The 19,028-nt window shown below is 36.7% G+C and overlaps 1 protein-coding gene across 3 annotated transcripts; it reads right to left on the reverse strand.

Moving 5' to 3' along the window:
• Positions 1 to 3,539: 3,539 nt before the first annotated feature.
• Positions 3,540 to 17,263, reverse strand: LOC103441686 (alpha-glucan water dikinase 2). Of its 3 annotated transcripts, none has more exons than XM_008380386.4 (31): positions 16,818 to 17,263; positions 16,638 to 16,747; positions 16,471 to 16,549; positions 15,958 to 16,049; positions 15,728 to 15,863; positions 15,151 to 15,465; positions 14,606 to 14,716; positions 14,390 to 14,488; positions 14,139 to 14,282; positions 13,360 to 13,448; positions 12,995 to 13,129; positions 12,362 to 12,524; positions 12,176 to 12,265; positions 11,805 to 11,990; positions 11,109 to 11,168; positions 10,951 to 11,013; positions 10,798 to 10,857; positions 10,566 to 10,718; positions 10,363 to 10,446; positions 9,974 to 10,150; positions 9,786 to 9,892; positions 9,408 to 9,621; positions 9,169 to 9,272; positions 8,952 to 9,084; positions 8,386 to 8,511; positions 6,453 to 6,563; positions 5,564 to 5,662; positions 4,903 to 5,076; positions 4,655 to 4,747; positions 4,396 to 4,511; positions 3,540 to 3,870 (listed from the first exon to the last, which is right to left on the reverse strand). In XM_008380386.4, the coding sequence occupies exons 1-31, from the start codon at positions 16,917 to 16,919 to the stop codon at positions 3,666 to 3,668; spliced, it is 3,930 nt and encodes a 1,309-aa protein (XP_008378608.3). In that variant the 5' UTR covers positions 16,920 to 17,263; the 3' UTR covers positions 3,540 to 3,665. The 3 variants fall into 3 exon arrangements, with proteins under 3 accessions (XP_008378608.3, XP_008378607.3, XP_017189455.3); XM_008380385.4 differs by having other exon boundaries at positions 15,958 to 16,055; positions 16,818 to 17,224; XM_017333966.3 differs by having other exon boundaries at positions 14,139 to 14,261; positions 15,958 to 16,055; positions 16,818 to 17,151.
• Between the last annotated feature and the right edge of the window lie 1,765 nt (positions 17,264 to 19,028).

The raw sequence follows: 19,028 nt of genomic DNA on the forward strand, positions 1-19,028 counted from the left end.
ATCATCGAAGTTCGGAGGATCAACACTCAAGTTATTCCTGAACATTCATTGAAGTTCGGGAGGTCAGCTGACCCTCAATGCATCCGCCCCTGATGCAGAGGTGGCCTGTGAAGTTGTTCCGTGTGTCTTCGCCTCTGAAGCTCAAGAACACGTCGTGCATCCAACGTTTCGATGAGGAGGATGCTTCACGTTGTGTCCTGGTACCCATTGTTATGAGAGAGAGCTGCAAAATCTCAATTGGCAGGCTCCTTAAGCAAGGAAGGAGGGTCAACTCATACAAAAGTCAACCAATTGGAAAACCAAATTGCACACATGATGTATATTCTGCTGTTTAATAGTTAATACAATTCAAACAAAAAAACTTAGTTGTTCAATAATTAATTAAAATTATTCTTTTTTTTTTTAATGTTGCACCACTGGAACACAATGCATGTATGATTGATTAAAGTAAAAACAATGACTTGTTGATGAAAAGAGTTGGAGCTCCTGCTAGAAATCCAATTAAAATTTGACCAGTGTTAGAACAAGTGGGGTGATGTTCGTTCAAGTTTTAATTTTTTAATTTTTTTTGGGTAGGTGTGCAATGGTGATTGGGCAATTGTTCAATTCACCAGGAGCTTCTACTCCTTTCAACAGCCAATCATTCTTCTTAATGTCCAAAGAAGCATAGGAAATTTGAGTTCATTATACTAATATTAAGCAATGTTCTTAAAATCGGCCTAGGCGGTCGCCTAGCGACGGTGCCCCGACTCGATTTCTGCCAAAACGTTCACTCAAGGCGAGGAGGATTCAGGCGGCCACCTAGGCGCTCGTTAGGCGTTCTAGGCGGTGCTAGGCGGCAGTCAAGGTAGCTGCAAATCCCAAAATCGCTGCAACTCTCGTAACAAATCTGCAACTATTGATGAGGGAAGAGCAGATGAGGGAAGAGAGAGTACGAATAGAGAGAGAGAGAGAGAGAGAGAGAGAGAGAGAGAGAGCGCGCCTCGGTAGCGTGAGTTGCAGTCTTGTAGATTTAGTTTTGAGCTTCTGAAAGGGCTAATGAAGAAGAAGAAACGGAAGGGTTGAATGGGCATGGTATTTTCACTTTCCAATGGGTCAAATGTGGTTTTGATCTGAGCTCCACCTTGGGGAGTGGAACCCGGTTTTAAATTTGATACCACCCACTGGCGCACTGCATGCCTTTGTTGTTGGGGAATGTGAGAGAGGTGGAGTGGAACCGGTTTTTGAAGCAACCAACTGGCATTCCATGGTCTTGTCATCTTTTAAAAAGTTGGGATATAAATTAATATATATCTATACATATATGTTATAGAGGAAATGGGAGGAATGGTCCCTGAACTATGCTCGAATTGTAGATTTGGTCCCTAAACTAAAAAATCATTAGATTTGGTCCCTGAACTTAACAAAATGTATAGCATTGGTCCCTCTATACTAACACCGTGAGATTTTCCGTTAGTTTGATGACGTGGTCTTTGTGGGCTCCATATTTTTGTTCACTAAATGTCATGTGGCTTAAAAATTCAAAATAAAAATAAATACAAACATAGAAAAAGAAAAAAAATAAAAAAGTAAAAGTTATCTCTCTCTCTCTCTCCCGTCTTCCCTTCTGCCTCGCCTCCTCCAAACCCCAGCCACACGCCATTGATTCTGGTGCTTCCTTTTTTTTAGATTTCATTTTTAGTTTTATTTTCTCTTAAGATTTTCTTGAATTTTTTGTCTAGTTCTTCGCCGACGTAACCGATTTCAACTGGGTCCGGATTAGAGTTGGGATTGCGGATCTAGATCGGGATATTTGAATAACGGTGTACCAGTCAGGTGGGTTTTGATCGGTGACGGCAAGGAAAGAAGATGGAATGTCGCCGACCTCACCACCGCCGAGCGCCGTCTCTGGGTGATCACCACGGCGACATCATGCCATTTGATCTGGGCGCCAAACTCCCTCGCCGACTTCACCACCGCCGAGCGCCGCCTCCTCCAAATTCCAGAAAGCTCCAAGAAACCATGGCGTCGGACTTCTTGGTCTCCCTCGCCGCCATCCTCTTCGCTCTCTCTCTCCTTCCCGGGAGCACCTCGCTGTTCACCACCTAGCCATGATCCGCGCTCTGACTCGACGCCTCCGACCCAGCCATGATCCGCGCCTTCCTCCTCTCCTTCTCCCTCAAGGCGTGCTCGATCGATGCGACCTCCCTCTCCGTCGCAGTTCGTCGTCGCAGAAGGGAAGAAGGGAAGACGGGAGAGAGAGAGAGAGATAACTTTTACTTTTTTTTTTTTTCTTTTTCTATGTTTGTATTTATTTTTATTTTGAATTTTTAAGCCACATGGCATTTAGTGAACAAAAATACGGAGCCCACAAAGACCACGTCATCAAACTAACGGAAAATCTCACGGTGTTAGTATAGAGGGACCAATGCTATACATTTTGTTAAGTTCAGGGATCAAATCTAATGATTTTTTAGTTTAGGGACCAAATCTACAATTCGAGCATAGTTCAGGGACCATTCCTCCCATTTCCTCATATGTTATATATAAATGTTATGTGAATTATTTAAATATGGTTTTTTTCTTAGACTAACATATTATATACATAAATAAGTAATTATTTAGTCATATAATATATAATAAATCTAATTTTTTTACAAGTGTCAATCTGCACCTATTTACAAGATATGCAAGAAATTTACCTAAATCCGCCTAGGCCACCTAGGCGTCTGCCTAGAACCCGCCTAGCCGACTAGCGTCTAGCGTTTTTTAGAACCTTGATGTTCCAGGATTCATATGGCCTACCCCATTTAATAGAATAAGACTTTGTTTTTGTTGTTGTTCTTATTGTTGATAATAAGATTAAGAGCACATCGATCCTAATCCTGGTCAATATTTTGGGATTAGTATTTGTTTTGTTACAATTTACAACTGATATATTCAAGTGGAGCGAGATAAAAACATAATCTCAAATTCAAAGGTAAATGCTCCAAATCATTTGTGTCTTGAAAAAATTGCAGCATATAAGATTAAAATAGGCTTTCTATGCTACTACTTAAAGAGATGATGCTTTATCAACCCTCGTATAAAAGGGGAGGTGAATTTCGCACTCAATTCTCCACTTGCACTCTTTTTTTTTTTGGTTTTCCAAATCTACCATTGAAATGTTTTATTTTCTTTTAGGGAGGTCATTATTCGCGCTCCATCTTTTTCCAATTGTTTCGTAAGGGAACCAGAGCAGGTCACCACAAAACAAAAGATCTTTCTAAAGAACTTTTATTCGGAACTATCATATGTCTATGGTTCAGACCTCTTACTCGAACAAGTAAGCAAGTAAACTATATTTTGGAAGGAGGAAATATGATGAGAGGACCCAATCCATCAAACTACCTGAAATATTAGCAAACAAGGCCTTGCGCTATTATTCTTCTTATGTTACCAATCTACCATTTTAACATTTTAATTTTCTTGCAGGTAGATGATTTCCACACTAATTTTCTCCGTCCGTTCGACATAGTAATGTGATTCTGTTTCAAAACAATACCCAAAAAAGCCTGAAATCCGAAGGAACGTCAATTTTATTTTAGTTGGTGACAGTAGGATCATAAGTTTGCCCTTTCATCTACATTCAGAATGTAATGGTTTCAGCATAAATAAAATTTGAAAATCAAGTCTGGTTAAGAACCCTAGATTTGTGGCCTTGACTGAACCACATAGATCACTCCATCTTTTACCACCCCTTCAATGTCCTGAGGATGACCGTAAATGCCTTCTACTATCTTTCCCGCCTCTGCAATTCTCGACAAGACTGAGACTTGGAAGGGTCTGTCAATAATCAACCGATCTCTCGAGTAATCCAATACAATCTTCTCCTCTTTATCCATGATCACACTGCAACAAGTTCACAGACACATTATACGGGAAAGAGCATGGGGCAACAGAGATATAAACACACTAAGCGGTTTGGAATCGGTAATGGGTTCTATGTAGAACGCAAAAGATGAAATGGCCGAACTGGCGGTGACTCTATGGAACAGGCTGTTGAAAGGCAAACAGTAATGAATCTGTTTTAACAAAACCAGTTTTGATGAAACATTCATATGACAATGGGACTGTTGAACAGAACAGTGTCAACCTAGAACACTAGACTATATATGGATTTGACCATTCCATCTGCCCGATAAGCTAATGAGTAGTGACTGCCCGTTTCAATAACATGTAGATTGGATGGCTACAAAAGCAGCACCACACCAAACTTTCTACATCCTAGGGTTTTCTAGTCTTCAAAAATCTCGGTAAAATATCTAAAAAGTAGGTGAGTTTCTGATGGTTTCTCGTCTGGTCGTAGAGTAAAGAAGATGAAAAAGGGTACTCTTTGTTGTACATCTTACTACAAAATTCAAGTTCAGCACAAACCTGTCATAAAGCCCAGCACCTGCATATCCTTCCAGGTCCTCGGCGTTTGAGTCTGATCTGAATATGATAGACTGCTTACTATATAATCCTATTGGCTTGCTTGGATAACCAGTAACCTGAAAGTCAGATTCATGTTCAAGATGTAAAGTTTCATAACAACTATCATTTACATAACTTCTCTCCTGTAAACTGGATAAAGTTAATAATTAATAAAACAGGCACAAAATTTTCATGTAATAAAGTTAAGAATTGGGCTTACAACAGGAGAATTTAGATTTGATTTTTTGGTAATGAAGCTCAAGGCACGTCCGGGATATGCACCCACCAAAGTCTCTCCCAAGCCCTTAACTATCTGTATTTGCATATAAATTGAATGAGGACAACATTTATATTGATTTTGATTTAGATTCCAGTTTATTCAACTCTGTGTGTGTGTGTGTGTGTGTGTGTGTGTGTGTGTGTGTGAGAGAGAGAGAGAGAGATTTGAAACTCATAGACAATGCATACCTCTGTATAAATCTCTGAGGTATCCCCTGATAGGGGATTCTTCGTGTGAATTACAAAAGCATAATCAGCGCAAATAATTTCTTGAATCAGTACAGCCATGCATATATTTTCATGATCTAAGTTAGCTTTCCTACAACTAAGAAATGCTCTTTCATTCCACTTTGAAGCCCAAACCTGTTGAGAATAAGCGAAACGAACACGTCTTTATATCAGCAATTGGCAATTTGAGATGGTTCACAAGTCACAGCAATCTGAAAGTTTTGCAGCATTTCTAAAAGGGAATTGTTATTGGCACCCCAAAATTCTCATTCTACACTCCAAATTTTCTATATTTAGAAAGAAAAATACACTTGTGAGGAGTGTAGAATGAGATTTTTGAAGTGCCAATAACACTTCCCTTCTAAAATACCTTCTCCTATATACTAAATACCTTGCTGTAACCTTAGTTATACAAATTGTATGAACCTTTATAATTCTTTTAATGATAGTGATTGGAATTATAAAAAATGAAACCTCCCTATTTGGTTTTCAAAATTAGATCCTGCCCATGTTAATACAGACTTGAGACTTCCTACATCAATGCACTAAGATTTACATCTGCAAAAGATCAAATCACGTAAACTCGATGGACCAGCACAAAGCACATGATTGAAATTGATACCTTCTTTATTGCTTGCCAAGCACGATTCCACCTCTCGCCACCTTCATCACCAGGCCAAGGTATTCCTGAACTTTTCATTTTGCTCTTAAGCTCATGGATCTACCAAAAGGTAAAATGAAAATGTAAATAATTAGGTTGAAACATAAAAAAAAAAACATATATAAACACCTCTATAATCCACCCACTTGAAGAAAATAATAAAGGTTACAAGAGATCCAATACAAAGAGAGAGGGGCTCTAGTGATATAGATGGTAGATCAATGTGATGATACCGTCTATTATCCGTGAAAACAAAGCAACAAGGTTGCAGCTCACCAATGACACAGTGCGAAGTGTGATGAATGACCTTAAGAGAGCATCAAATTAGTTGCGGACTCATGGATCCAGAGGGTAATCAAGAAGCAAGGATAAAGATGCATAGATTCATCCAGACTAAAAAATAAACCCTACCTGGAGTAGCTGAGCAAACAGCCACTGAATACCCTAATTTGAATAAAATCCAAAGAAACCTAAGTCAAGAGTTTATAGCTTCTCTAAGAAGGGCCCAGCTAGGGTTGTTGTCCACTTTCTATGTTAAACCATATATCACTCTTCCAATTTTTTTCTTGTAATATTTGGGCATATTCTCTGAACCTTAAATTGAAGGACCAAGTGGAAAAAAGTTTAAAATAGACTAATAGTTAAGATTCATTCGAAGAAATGATATCTGGAAAACATACAGTGTAGCTTTGCATCTCTACAGTTATATTTCAATGTTAGTAACTTCCCTATGGACTTGACATGCAGCAGGCAGCAACATTTACCAGGCATCAGACCAGTGTGAAAACTAAACAATATGTAGAAATGCCAACTAAGTTATCAATACAAATCTAGAAGATAGTTGAGGTACCAATGAAATAGGAGCATTCATTTGTAGAATAGTGTCTCGTATTGCTTGAAGTTTTGAGAGGTCTCCGCTCTTTACAGATTTGTAAAATGAGGAAATCTTATATGCTATATCCTGCAAAAGAGTGAAAAATTAACAGTTAATTTTGTTTTATTTTATTTTCCTTTTCATTTAACAAATGAAAAATATGAGATAAATTAAAACTGTGAACTTGAATGAAATTATGATTGAATGACGGGAACTTTAACGAAAAGCTCCCGGTACTATTCACTTTAACGAAAAACCACATTTTTACACTAAAAAGTCAATCCTGGTACTATTCACTTTACCCTTTATTTTGTCCTTATTGTTAAAACTCAAAGTTTTCAAGCCCTTTTCCTTTTCATTAGTTCTCCAAATGACCGATGCAACCTTACAATGTTCAGATTTAGAAGGTAACAAGACCCATCTTCATTCCACATCCACACGAGAAATGTGAAAACTTGTTTCAGGGTCTCATTTTTTTCTTTCTTAAATAATCCCTATAATAACAATAACTGAAGCTCTTGCAAATATGGACATTTAAACTAGGCTCATCCTTCTTCCTCTATGTATGCACATGCACACGCACACACAAACACACGAGACAGTAAAAATACACAAGGCAAATAAATTAATGAGATTCCCCTACCCTTCAGTAGCTGCTGCACACAATGGGCAAGGGGAACAAAGAAAAAGGAGTGCACAAGCTTAACAAAAAAATGTAAGCTTGATTAGATCTGAGGAGGAGAGGAGTTATCATGTTTTTCTCCATTGTTCTTACTCAATACAGTTGTGGTGGAAATTGTTCAAGGAAGCTGGAGCTAGCTGGGTTATTCCAAAGGGTTGTTTCGAGATTCTAAGCACCAACTTGGAGGCTTTAGGAAAGGGAAGGAAAGCTAAAGCTATGTGGGGTTTTTTGGTGTTGGCAGTTTTTTGGAACATTTGGTTGGAGTGTAATTGAAGAGTTTTTGAGGATTATAAGGGAGTGGGGGTAGAAGAACTATGGGGTAGAGTAAGATACTGGGCAGCCCTTTTGGCATCAGTTTTGAAGAGTTCAGGGATTATTCTCTTTCTCATATAGTGAGGGATGTGTTAGCAGCAGGAAAATGAATTTGGTTCAGCTTAAGTTACTTGTAAATAATAGCCCTACCTGAGATGTCATAGCTAGTTTTGCTAGATGGTGGATTTCTTATCCACTTTTTTGTAATTCTTGTTATTGTTTTAATAAGATTTTATCGTTTCTTCTAAAAAAATAGATGGTAGTTTATAATGCAACATGCATTCACATTAAATTTATGACAATAGGCTCTAGCAACAAACTATGGGCAAGAAAAGCAGAAACCCACAAGGAATGTCTCTTGGGAAAACTCCCCATTTTGATAGACCTATTCCACTTAAGATTCAAAGAGGGACCTGAAGAGAGCATAATATGAGGTCAAGAATACTCAAAAACACCTTGATCACAACATTAGAATCAGCCCTTTTGTTTTCAGGTATGTGAGTAGTTGTGGTTATGATGCCTACAGTGTGATTGTGGTACATTATATAGACTTTAAGATGTAAATCATAATAGGTTTAGGAAATATCTTTCAATAAGGATAGGCAACCAATTATAAAAACAGCTTGATATCATAGACATGAATATGAAACCAAAGACAGAATAAAAAATATATGTGATGACTAATGCTAGCCTATAAACATCTTCGTTTTTTTCATTCGATTTGAATTAGTGAAGAAGTTGTGTGCTTTTAATATATCTTTTCCTGGTAAGAAGTTATGTGCTCTCAACTTCACCAAATTAAGCTAAAATGATGCCTATTGAACAGAAGAAAGAAGAATGTGACAGTGGACATTTTCGATAATGTCTGCAATCAGAATTAAGTGTATAACAAATTGATCAGTTTTGAGAAAATACCTTATTAACATCTTCCAGTAGGACTTTCTCAAAGGCTCCAAATGGTATGGCTACTGACATTGGAATTTTAATCCATGTCGGCACCCTTTCTCTCAAAACTTTTATATTGAAAGATTTTGCACCAACCTATGCAATAGAAAATCATCAGATAACATGAATGCTTTATGCTTGTATTACCTATTCAAGATTCAACAGAAATAACTTGAAACTTCAAGTACAAAAGAAAACCAAGAGATTAATTGGCCGAGGGGAAATATAAGAGAATAAAGAGATTAGTACAATACTTCGTTGCATTCTAATTTCTTGGACTACATTTAGAAAACAAATTAAAAGGTGATTAAATGTTAGTAGAATAGCTAATACTTTTGAAAGTATATGTTTCAAATTGTTATGATGCCACTGCAGTTTTTGTAATCTACATATAACTTGAAATGGCTTCTCCGTGAGACACAAGCAATTAAGAACATATCATAATCTGTAAGATATTTATTAAACAGTCTATGCTAGAACAACATGATGAACAAACAGAGAATTAGATGGAGAAAAAAGTTATTCCAAGGACATACCACCTCACTAGTGAACTCCTGAATTGAGACAGCATATTTACCACAGAAGGCCTTCTTTTTTAGCGTTAATCCTGGATGATTGGAGGACTGAGTAGCAAATGACTTGTAAGAAAGATTGGAGCTACTGATGTCACTGCAAGTAAAACAAAAAAGGGTGAATTTGCAGAGTAAAGAAGCACATAACTTCTAACACAAAACAACCACTCCAGTGACCAACCCGATAATAATATTTGCCGACTTCACTTGTATTGATATTGGTTTGCCTTCCTTCAACTTGAGATCTCTGATAATATTCGGATCAAAGCATGTGGCAAAGCATACCTGCAGCATGCTCTACTCTAGTTAATAAATGTGTTGGTTTACACAAACTATGATATTGTTTTCATATCCTATCAAATGTATGCACTACAGTTTGGTTACTTGGGAATTGATAAATAAAGATGAAAGGTTATATGCCTTGTCATTTCTTGCTCTTATAGAGACATGAGATAAAACATCAGGTAAATCAGGTGTCAGAACAGCAACAACTCCATCTGGAATCTCCTCTTCTCCCGTTACTCTAGTTGCAATTAAAACGGTTGGCTTTTTATAGACTTTGTTCTGAATACTAATGAGCTCACTAACAGAATGTAAGAATCCTGACACTTCTACTGGGCTGATAACCTGCCAACTGCAAGGCACAACAAACGACAAGGAAGAGAATGACCAATATGTCAAGGCAAGTGTTTAAGACAAAGTAATAGGAGCAGATTAAAGTGAACCTATAGCAATAAACTCAGACTCATAGACAGAATTTTACACTTGAGCATGGAGTAATCCTCAATTTAATCTTACCTGCCCAAGTTTGCAGCTTTTCTAAGAATGGGGTTAAAGCGATTAATGAGGGTAGACAGAATAGCTGCTGACCCAGCCCTTATTAACTCCTCAGAGAAAGTATCAATCTGGAAATCAGGAAAAAGAAATTAAATAAAAGTTCAGAGGTTGTCCACCAAGGATACCAAAGTCAAACACCAATATCATACCGGCGATTTCTGAACACCAAGCAAATTGCCGAGATATTTTGCACTGGGCTGGATCTTCTTCTGGTAACACTGAGACCTCTCAGCAAGTACTAATTGTAATCTATCAAGAATAGCCTTTGTTTGTAAAGCCCACTGACCATCATTGGGTTTGTACAATTCGCAGGTACGGTACCAGTCCTGTGACAAGAACAAAACACCAAGACGGAGAACCGAACTCCATTAACATCAAAACTAAAAAGAGGATGAAAGATCTAAATGATTGATTGCAAGAGGTGGGAAATACATGAGAGAAGCAAAACCACAAACTACAAGGTCCTCTTTTTGTCATTCTCTACATGAATCAACCAGAAAGACAGTCGAAACTTAAATTCATGCTCAAAGAGAGATACCTTGGTACAGTAAATGAGGTCTTCATTGTCAACCGTTGACAGACATAAATTTTCGAGCACCAAGGAAATGAAGAACATAATCTCCTGTTTTTAGTTGCACGGAACAGAAGCATAAATATGTTTTGTTGCATAACTGTTATCTACATGATTATAATTTTCTGAGGTAAGCAGAGAGTATACATGAAACATAGTTTACCACTTACTGGTGGGTGTCCAGAGTTCAGATTTTTCAGTCCCCTCTCCATGGTTGTTCTGATAGCTGAATCCAAAGCAATATCAAGGAAGAGTATATCTTTCAATCTTCTGTGATTGGTGATTAGAACAGGGCGTAGCTCAATTCGAGATTCTAGTAACTTCTGAAAACACAAATCCAAATTTCACAATGATATTCCAATATAAGACATCAAAATTTGAAAGTTTGTAATACAGAATGACCTCCATTAGTGGAACAATATCTTCATCACCAACGTGTGCTTTGACAAAGTTCAGGCATTCCTGTTATTTGATAGCAGTCACATAGGAAAACCAGTTGTATCACATTAAAAATTTCAATGCAGAAGTTGACTTCAAATACAACAATTAAGTTACCTGCAACCTAGGTGACAAATCACAAACATAATTAACTCCAACCATGCTTGAGAAATTACGACTCTGAAGATCAAAACAGAAAAGGCATATCACTTACTAGAAAATAGAACAAACATTTAATAGCGATGAAAGGGATGTTCAATAATCAGTGATCTTACCTCATTTGAGGGAACCAAAACTTCAATAGCTGATTCAAGGTCAGCACCTGAATGAACAGCCTGTGGGCATGATGATAATAGGAATAAGAAGTGGAAAACACATAAGCATTCTCCTATGGTTAATATGTTAGAGGAATGAAATATAAAAGCAACTAAAAGCTAAAAAAAACTTCAGGTGCAGTTAATTTGAAGAGCGCCAACATTATAAGGAGCTATCCGTTGCATTCCATCATAAAACAAAATGCCATGAAAGTCAATAATCAAGGAGACTGTAATCAAACATATTAGTTTTTCATTTCATCTATCTGCTCTACTTTCTTTCATTTTGAGACTAAATTTTGGGAAGCCCACTTGGCAAACTTGTACTGCAACATACCACATCCTGGGTCAGCCTTATACCAAAGCCTTGAGATCACCATTTAAGTAAAACTTTACTTATAAAGTACAATTTATTATAGAAGGTTCATGAATTCACATCATTAAGAAAAGGCATTTCAGTTTACTAAGAAGGAAACCCTTTTCTCAGTATATGTGCACTTTCCCTATATGTGTAGCACACAATAGACCAGCACCTAACATGCATATTGGATGATAAACTTCCATCCAATCCCTACTTAGTATTAACAAATGTCAACCGAAACTCAGCTGGACGCCATCAGTAAAATATGATTGCTCCTGTTTAGATTGCATTCTTACCTTTAATGTCTTCAAGTATGCTGTGAGGTCACGGATGAGTCCCTCCTTAGTATCAGCCCTGAAATGCGGCTCTGACACAATTGGGCGGTCATAACTTGCAAGTTTCTTTTTTGTGAGACCATTGGCATTTAATGTTTTCCAATAAACATCAACTCTAAAACTAGACTTGATGAAATTTAAGAGCGCCTGTTACAAAACGGGCAGAATATCTATGTGAAAGGAAGAACATTTGAGCTTTTTTCAGTTACATAAAACACAACATGCCACACCAGTTGAACCAATATCCAATAACCTAAAACCATGTTGATGCCCAATCAGCTCTGGGTATGATACTGCACTAACGAAAACAAAAAATCGATAAATTACCATACCTCACAAATTATCACATCATCTGGGCTACTATTATTGTGCAACTTTTGGTGCCATTCCTCCATCATGCCACCCTTACAGTCATTATTTCTCTGATGGTGGAAAATGTGCACATCATACTCAGAGGTGATGCAATATGAACTGTATAATATATACACATTTATATGCACCAAATAAATTTTAAATACCTGAATCACAAGTATTTCATCTCTAATTCTCTGTCCAACATCTCCCTGACCTCCACGACCAACATGTGTCATTAGTAATCTCACAATTTCCCAATCATTAGGCTGGTTTAAATATATTCTTTGTAGCAGATTGGTAAACCTATCCTGAGCTTCACTAATTTCACTGCAGATATATTGCAAATAAGTCAGTGCATGTCTCTGGTTGAAGATGTGTGTCATACTCGCATGGTCATTCAAATGCTTGGCCTAATCACATAAGAAACAAAAGTCTCTACAGTGCAAACAAGGAATAACAAGGCAGGACAGAAGGGGGCAACTAAAAACACAAGTAAAAAGCTGTCTGTCAATGAAATGTCCCAATTATAAGAGGAAAACGGAAACCAAATAGAGAAGGCTTTGTCAGGTCCCTTCTTAGTACAATAAGTGCAGATGGATCATTCATACTGATGGAAATGGCTGCAATAAGTATTCAAATAACCAGAAGCTTAAAATGTGAACTGTGGGCCAGAAAGTCCTTTATAACTACTGCGTAGAGAAAATAAAAAAAATTTGACATAGGACGATAACAAAAACCCATGTGGAGTCACTTTTCATCAGGAAAATAATTTATTAAAGCTACAGTATGGAAATTACCGAGGTTTCACATTGTAGTTCTTGTTCCATGTTAGATGCCTGCATGACATGAACCTCAACCATACCAATATACCAACAAGCCCGAACTCCCCTTCACTTTTGCAGCGTTCTGTGAGTTCCGTTGCAATGTTGAATCTGTGTCAAATCAGTATAGTTTTGATGAAAGAATGAAGCTGAAGACAATTTTCCTATCTTATAAGAGCAACTTCACATTATAATCATATTAAGCAATTATTATGCCCATCTAGGTGACCATAAAAAGAAACTAGTAACCGGCCCAATGGTAATGTGCATCAAGGTTTCTCCATGCACCATGCATATTAGTTATAAATTAATTGATTATATATACCATATCTTGGCATTACCTGTGCATTAACGATCTCTCGGCCTCCTTCTCTCTTCGAGATATTTCATCAAGTAACCATTTGCAGATTCCATCACCATTCCCTCTAGCCTTAATACAAGGTGTAGTATTAGTCAACCATAGTCACAACACTAGTCTGAAAACTGCGTAGTGCATTATAAATGACTTGGTGAAAATTATATTTTTTATTTTTTTGGTCAACAGTGAAATTTGTGCAGCCGTCACTTGGAACAAAATTTCTAATGAAAACTAACAACACAAAGGGCGAGGATTGGAACTTCAAATGTCTCCTTACCAGCTAGGCTATGTCTCATTCATATTGCAAGATAAATAATCACATGACAGCATTAGTACAAAAAAGGGGACAAAAAGAAAACAAAAACCCTAGCTTAAAAAATCTCAAAAAAATGAAAATGAAAAGTGATTCAGTTTAAAGAAAGAATGCTAAGCTCCATTGAAAAAGGGACAGAGCTTATATGGCTATAATAATCATCTGGACTCTGGACAAGACAGGCATATACACAAGATTGTTTGAAACTAGGAGGTTCATCAATAAGGCATAATCCGCAAATGCTATCCTGGGGAATTGCAGCTCATGTCTAAATCATATAAATATGAAAATTTTAAGCAGCTAAACTGGTATGAGTATATATTTTAATTCATGCACGCTAGCAACCAATGCCACTATGGGAAACAACTATTATATTATTATTCATTTAGTTAATTGGCAAGGGCTCATAAAAGGAGTCCTAATTCTCAGTACAAATCACATTTGATTACCTTTGCAGTAGAAGTCACTGGTGTCACGCAACTCACGCCTACAAAGAAGTTTGCTCCATTGTTTTTTATCCAAGAAGACCCAGCAGACCATATCACAAATTGGATACCCACCAAATTGCTTTGCTGAAGATTAATATCTACAATCTTTATTTTTATGGTTGAAGGTCGTTTGGTTAAAAAATGTTTTAGTTGAAAACAAAAAGAAAGTCAAAATCTAAATCACAGAATACACCCTTTGTTGATTTGCATACCTGAAAGGAACCCTTTCCAGTTGATATTTCTGTAAAATAAGTCTGACATGCTCCAGGAACTAAATTTGATTTTTTAGGCAATATCTCTGGTGGAGGAGCCTGCAAGACGTGACAAAAGCTGGACATAAGGTGAAGTACCATTCATACCTGGCAAACATATAAAAGTTTAATTATCTAGTAAATTGCATCTTACTAAGTCTGAAAACATAAACTCACCAACCAATCCCCAGGGGAACATTTGGAAACACCCCAGTGAAGAACTGTATCACCTCTCATATTTGTAGCAACCAATATGTGAAAGTCACCCCTATCCATTTTTGAAAGGACCTACAACCCACCAAAGATAGAATGAAAGTCAAAAAGAAGTTTTTATTCTTTCTTTTCACTTCTCTAAAGTATTCTTCATGAATTTCACCACTTAAATCCTCCATGTATCTAGGGTTCACACGGGATCCACATGGTCTTACTTTGCTGGTATCGGACATGCAAGGACTAGAATCATAGTGGACTGAAACATTTGACCAGATAACGTCGATGGAAATCAAACGGTCCATAATCAAATAACTTGATATTGATAAGTGCCAATCATATCAAAATTTCTCAGAAAATCAGACTGAGCTAATTGAATTGTAATCATGCAATCTGATGTATTTCGTTTACTGTTCTACTTCAATGCTAAGCATGGCAAAAGGTTATGGAACTTACATTACAGAATGATTCTAGTTGATACAAATTAAGGGTTGAAATAGAAGAAAACTAACCACTATGTCATAGTTGCCAATTTGATAAGTTATCCATGAGACCACATTGTCTCCTCCCATAGATTTTTCTACAAGATCCATGAGAGCTGAATTTGGCATACTAGCGTTTTTGGCAGGTGCTATTGAATGCTTTTGCAACCACTGCTCAACATTATGCTTCCTTTTGTACGAGTATGGCATCCCACTCCTCAGTTTCTCTCCATTATCAACCATTCTTCTAGGACTGGAGGTTGAAAAACTATGCTGCAACTCATTAAAGGATATTCCCTTTGATATCTGACTTTGTAGCCCTATTAAAGTATCCTTGTAATCTTCCTACATGAGAAATCCAAAGTAACAATATGACTAAAGTTTCTAAAGAAGGAAAAAATGAGATCCCTAATGAGAATACAACAGAAGGGTATACCTTCAGCGACTTCCATACTAAAGCACATGTACAACACACATAGGTACAACAGAATGGGAGTCTATCAATTCAAAAATGGACATAGAGAATGTCATAGTATAGAGTCATAGACCGAATCATTATAATTTAAGTTCACAAGGCAAGAACTTGCCGATGAAAGAAATGTATAACCTTTTCTTGTTGTGGCGAGCTCATGAGCCTGCCCTTGCTTTTCTGTTCAATCAGCTCTTTTGGTATTGGGGGACTTAAAGTAGTTGGATCAGTCTCAGGGATTTCTACACGGAAGTTCCCGTGATTCATTTTCAACCTACCAAACACATATAAACATTTCCTTAGCATCTAGGCATGAGTTTGGCTAGATGAAGCAAGTAACCAAGTGCAACAGGAGAAAGAAACCAAACCATCTCTCGCGACTGCCATCTTTAAGTACAAATTCAATAGCATGTACATTGGGGTCCCGCAACTCGATGGTTAACAAATACAATTCTCCTTTCTGCAACTTAACATGAGAACTAAATGTAAGAAAACTAAGTCTTGCACACAAACACACATATAGGGTACAACCCATCAACAACAGTTTAAAACTGGAAACTTTTAGCATCATTTTCCATTAGATAAAATTCTTTATCCGCGCAAATAACAACATTTACCAAACAAGACAGTCCTGACATATACAGACAACAATTCAAACAACAAGGGTCAATTCATAAACTGTACAACAAAAATATTATGGACAGGTATAGATGAAATCTATATAGATACTGAATTGATTTGAAATTTGACCGCGAGACTGCGAGCACGAGTACAAACATTAAATTCAAGTTTAATCCTATATAGCAGGTGGTGTAGAACTTTCTACATATTGTAGACATGTATATACAGTCACAAAGATAGAAAAATGAGGTTTTGAAGACCTTGGTGAATTGTGTCTGCAATGCGCCTTGCTTGTAAGCTTGTGAACCCGAAGACCGATCAGCGGGAACGAACCAGTTCCTGTATATGATTACCAAAATTGCATATTCCACGCATACACACGCAGATATATCAACATTAAAAAAAAGGGGGGTGGCGGTAAATTTACTTATTTCCACGGAGAATGCAACCCCAGTGAAGAACCCAAGTTTTGGGGCAGTTGCTGAGCTGAAATTCAAGTCTTGCATTGCGCCCCTTCGAAGAACCCGAGACATTAATCTACCATAAAAAGCGCCAAGATATCAGAAAAGAGTAATTAATTATTAGTTAATTGGGTTTAATTAATTACCTGAAGTTGCATGCGGTCAATGAGATCAAACTGGTGGAGACGAGGAGGAGGAGGAGCAGGCGCCTGTGATGAGCCGGAAGGGTGGTTACCGGCGGCGGCCATGGCGGCGGCTCAGGTTGAAGCAATGAGAGCCTTAAAAAATCCGCGAAATTACGGAGATTTTTGTGTGGGTTTTGAATTTTGGAGAATAATATTAATAAAAGAAGAAAAGGTGGGAGAGAATTTAGAATTGGATGCTTAAGTATCGTGGAATTTGACAGAGGGACACGGAAAACGATCCGTGATTCCGACTTCCCACTCCGTGGATTCTGAAATCCTCATCTTTTAGCGATTCAATTTCGAGCAGAGAAAAAAGAGAGTGAGAGAGAGAGAGAGAGAGAGAGAGGGAAGGAGGAAGGGAGGGGGAGGAATGGCGCGCTGCAACGGTCCTATTGCTTTATATCTTCTCAAACGAATTAAAATAAGGAGTAATTAGATTTTCATCCTTATTTTTACTACTCTATTGATTAAAACCTTATTACTTTTTAATTTTTGATCAAGGTCCTTTGTATTAATAATATCATTAATTATTTCAATAATAAAATATTTTTTATTTCTAAATATATTCATTTAATATTAAAACTGTTACAATTAGTATATTTATATTTATGGCTAAATTTTTTATCATATATTTTTATTTTTAGTTTGTACCCATTTTTAATTTGCAACCCTTTTTTAATTTGTACCAATTTTCCTTTCAGTTTTAATTTGTACTCATATATTAATTTCTTTTTGTGCCCATATTTTTTAAAGTTTTATTTGTATTGTACCCATATTTTTTTATTTATTCGTACCCATTTTTATTTTTGCTAAATGTACCCATTTTGAAGAATGTACCCATGTTTTGATACAATAATTTTTTGGTTATTTTTTATGAATGTACCCATGTTTACACACACACACACAATAGTATATTTATATTTTAATATTTTTAATCCCACAAATTATGGTTTTTTATTTAAAATCTCATTACTATAAACAACTATAAATTTTAATTTTTAATTTAAAAAATATAGTAACGTACATAGAAATAAATTATCAATTAATTTCAGGGACTTGGATCAAAAATTGAAAACCAACAAGGTTTCAGTCAAAGACTGTTCATAACTAGGGACCGCATCCAAAATAATGCATTTATGGTGAAATTTGGATTGATTCCGGTTCTAATCGGGTTCGATCGGGTAATTTGTAACTGAAAACAGCCAAACAGAATTCGACATCCGAATTAAACACAAGTGGTAGATTATTATAGTAGTTATGATCTTTTTTTCAATTCACTGTGTCCCGAACACAAGCACACGTATTCCTTTTGATTTCGCATCGTTAAACTATTTTGCATAAAATTTGTGTCTTTATTAGAAGTTTGCAGCTCTAGTGGTCAAGAACGTTTTATCTCTGTATTGGATATCTTTTTGAGACCTTATTTTGAATGCCAATATGTGGCTCGTTTAGGAAGTGTTTTTAAATAACTGAAAGTGCTTTTAGGAAGCGATTTCTTTAAGAAGCACTAGTTATGTGCTTCTTGTATGAAGTGTTTTTAAATGCTTTTTTTAAATTAACTTACATTTTACTAAATATTGGTTCCAAAACATTTATCTAAAAAAACTTTCAGTTATTTAAAAATATTTCTCAAACAAGCCAATAATATACAATAAACTAGCCTTTTTGACGTACCGACTTCAATGGAACCGAATATTGATAAAGACTGGTAGCCCTCACAAATGATATGCATATGAGAAAATCGGTAGTGATAGTGGTCTAGTAATTGCAAAGGAATAAATTCCCAATGAAGGTATATTTCTTTACGAGGGTTTGTTGAGTTCTTCCAGCTCATGATGAGTTGTCTTAAGGCTATTAGAAATTATAATTTTAGAAGAATAAATAATGGTCTTAGTGTGTGCGACTGAAAAGAAAAGAGATAACCAAACGTATTTTTTATTCTTCTTCTTTCAAGTTTTTCGTCAAATCTTAATTCTAGAAATTATGGCAAAATCATTCATTGTATTTGACAGAGGGACACGGAAAACGATCCGTGATTCCGACTTCCCACTCCGTTGATTCTGAAATCCTCATCTTTTAGTGATTCAAATTCGAGCAGGGAAAAGGAGAGAGAGGGAAGGAGGAGGGGGAGGAATGGCGCGCTGCAGTCCTATCGCTTTATATCTTCTCCGT

Source organism: Malus domestica, chromosome 08 (assembly GCF_042453785.1).
Source record: "Malus domestica chromosome 08, GDT2T_hap1".
NCBI classification, from domain to species: domain Eukaryota; kingdom Viridiplantae; phylum Streptophyta; class Magnoliopsida; order Rosales; family Rosaceae; genus Malus; species Malus domestica.

What these genes read in the sequence shown, in the direction of transcription:
- LOC103441686 (XM_008380385.4), bottom strand. Translation starts at nt 16,919, where the DNA reads ATGGCCGCCGCCGGTAACCACCCTTCCGGCTCATCACAGGCGCCTGCT. An exon ending in AACTACAATGTGAAACCTCG is followed by an intron (nt 12,525 to 12,994) that starts GTAATTTCCATA and finishes ATATATCTGCAG; the next exon opens with TGAAATTAGTGAAGCTCAGG. An exon ending in ATGAAATACTTGTGATTCAG is followed by an intron (nt 12,266 to 12,361) that starts GTATTTAAAATT and finishes TTCCACCATCAG; the next exon opens with AGAAATAATGACTGTAAGGG.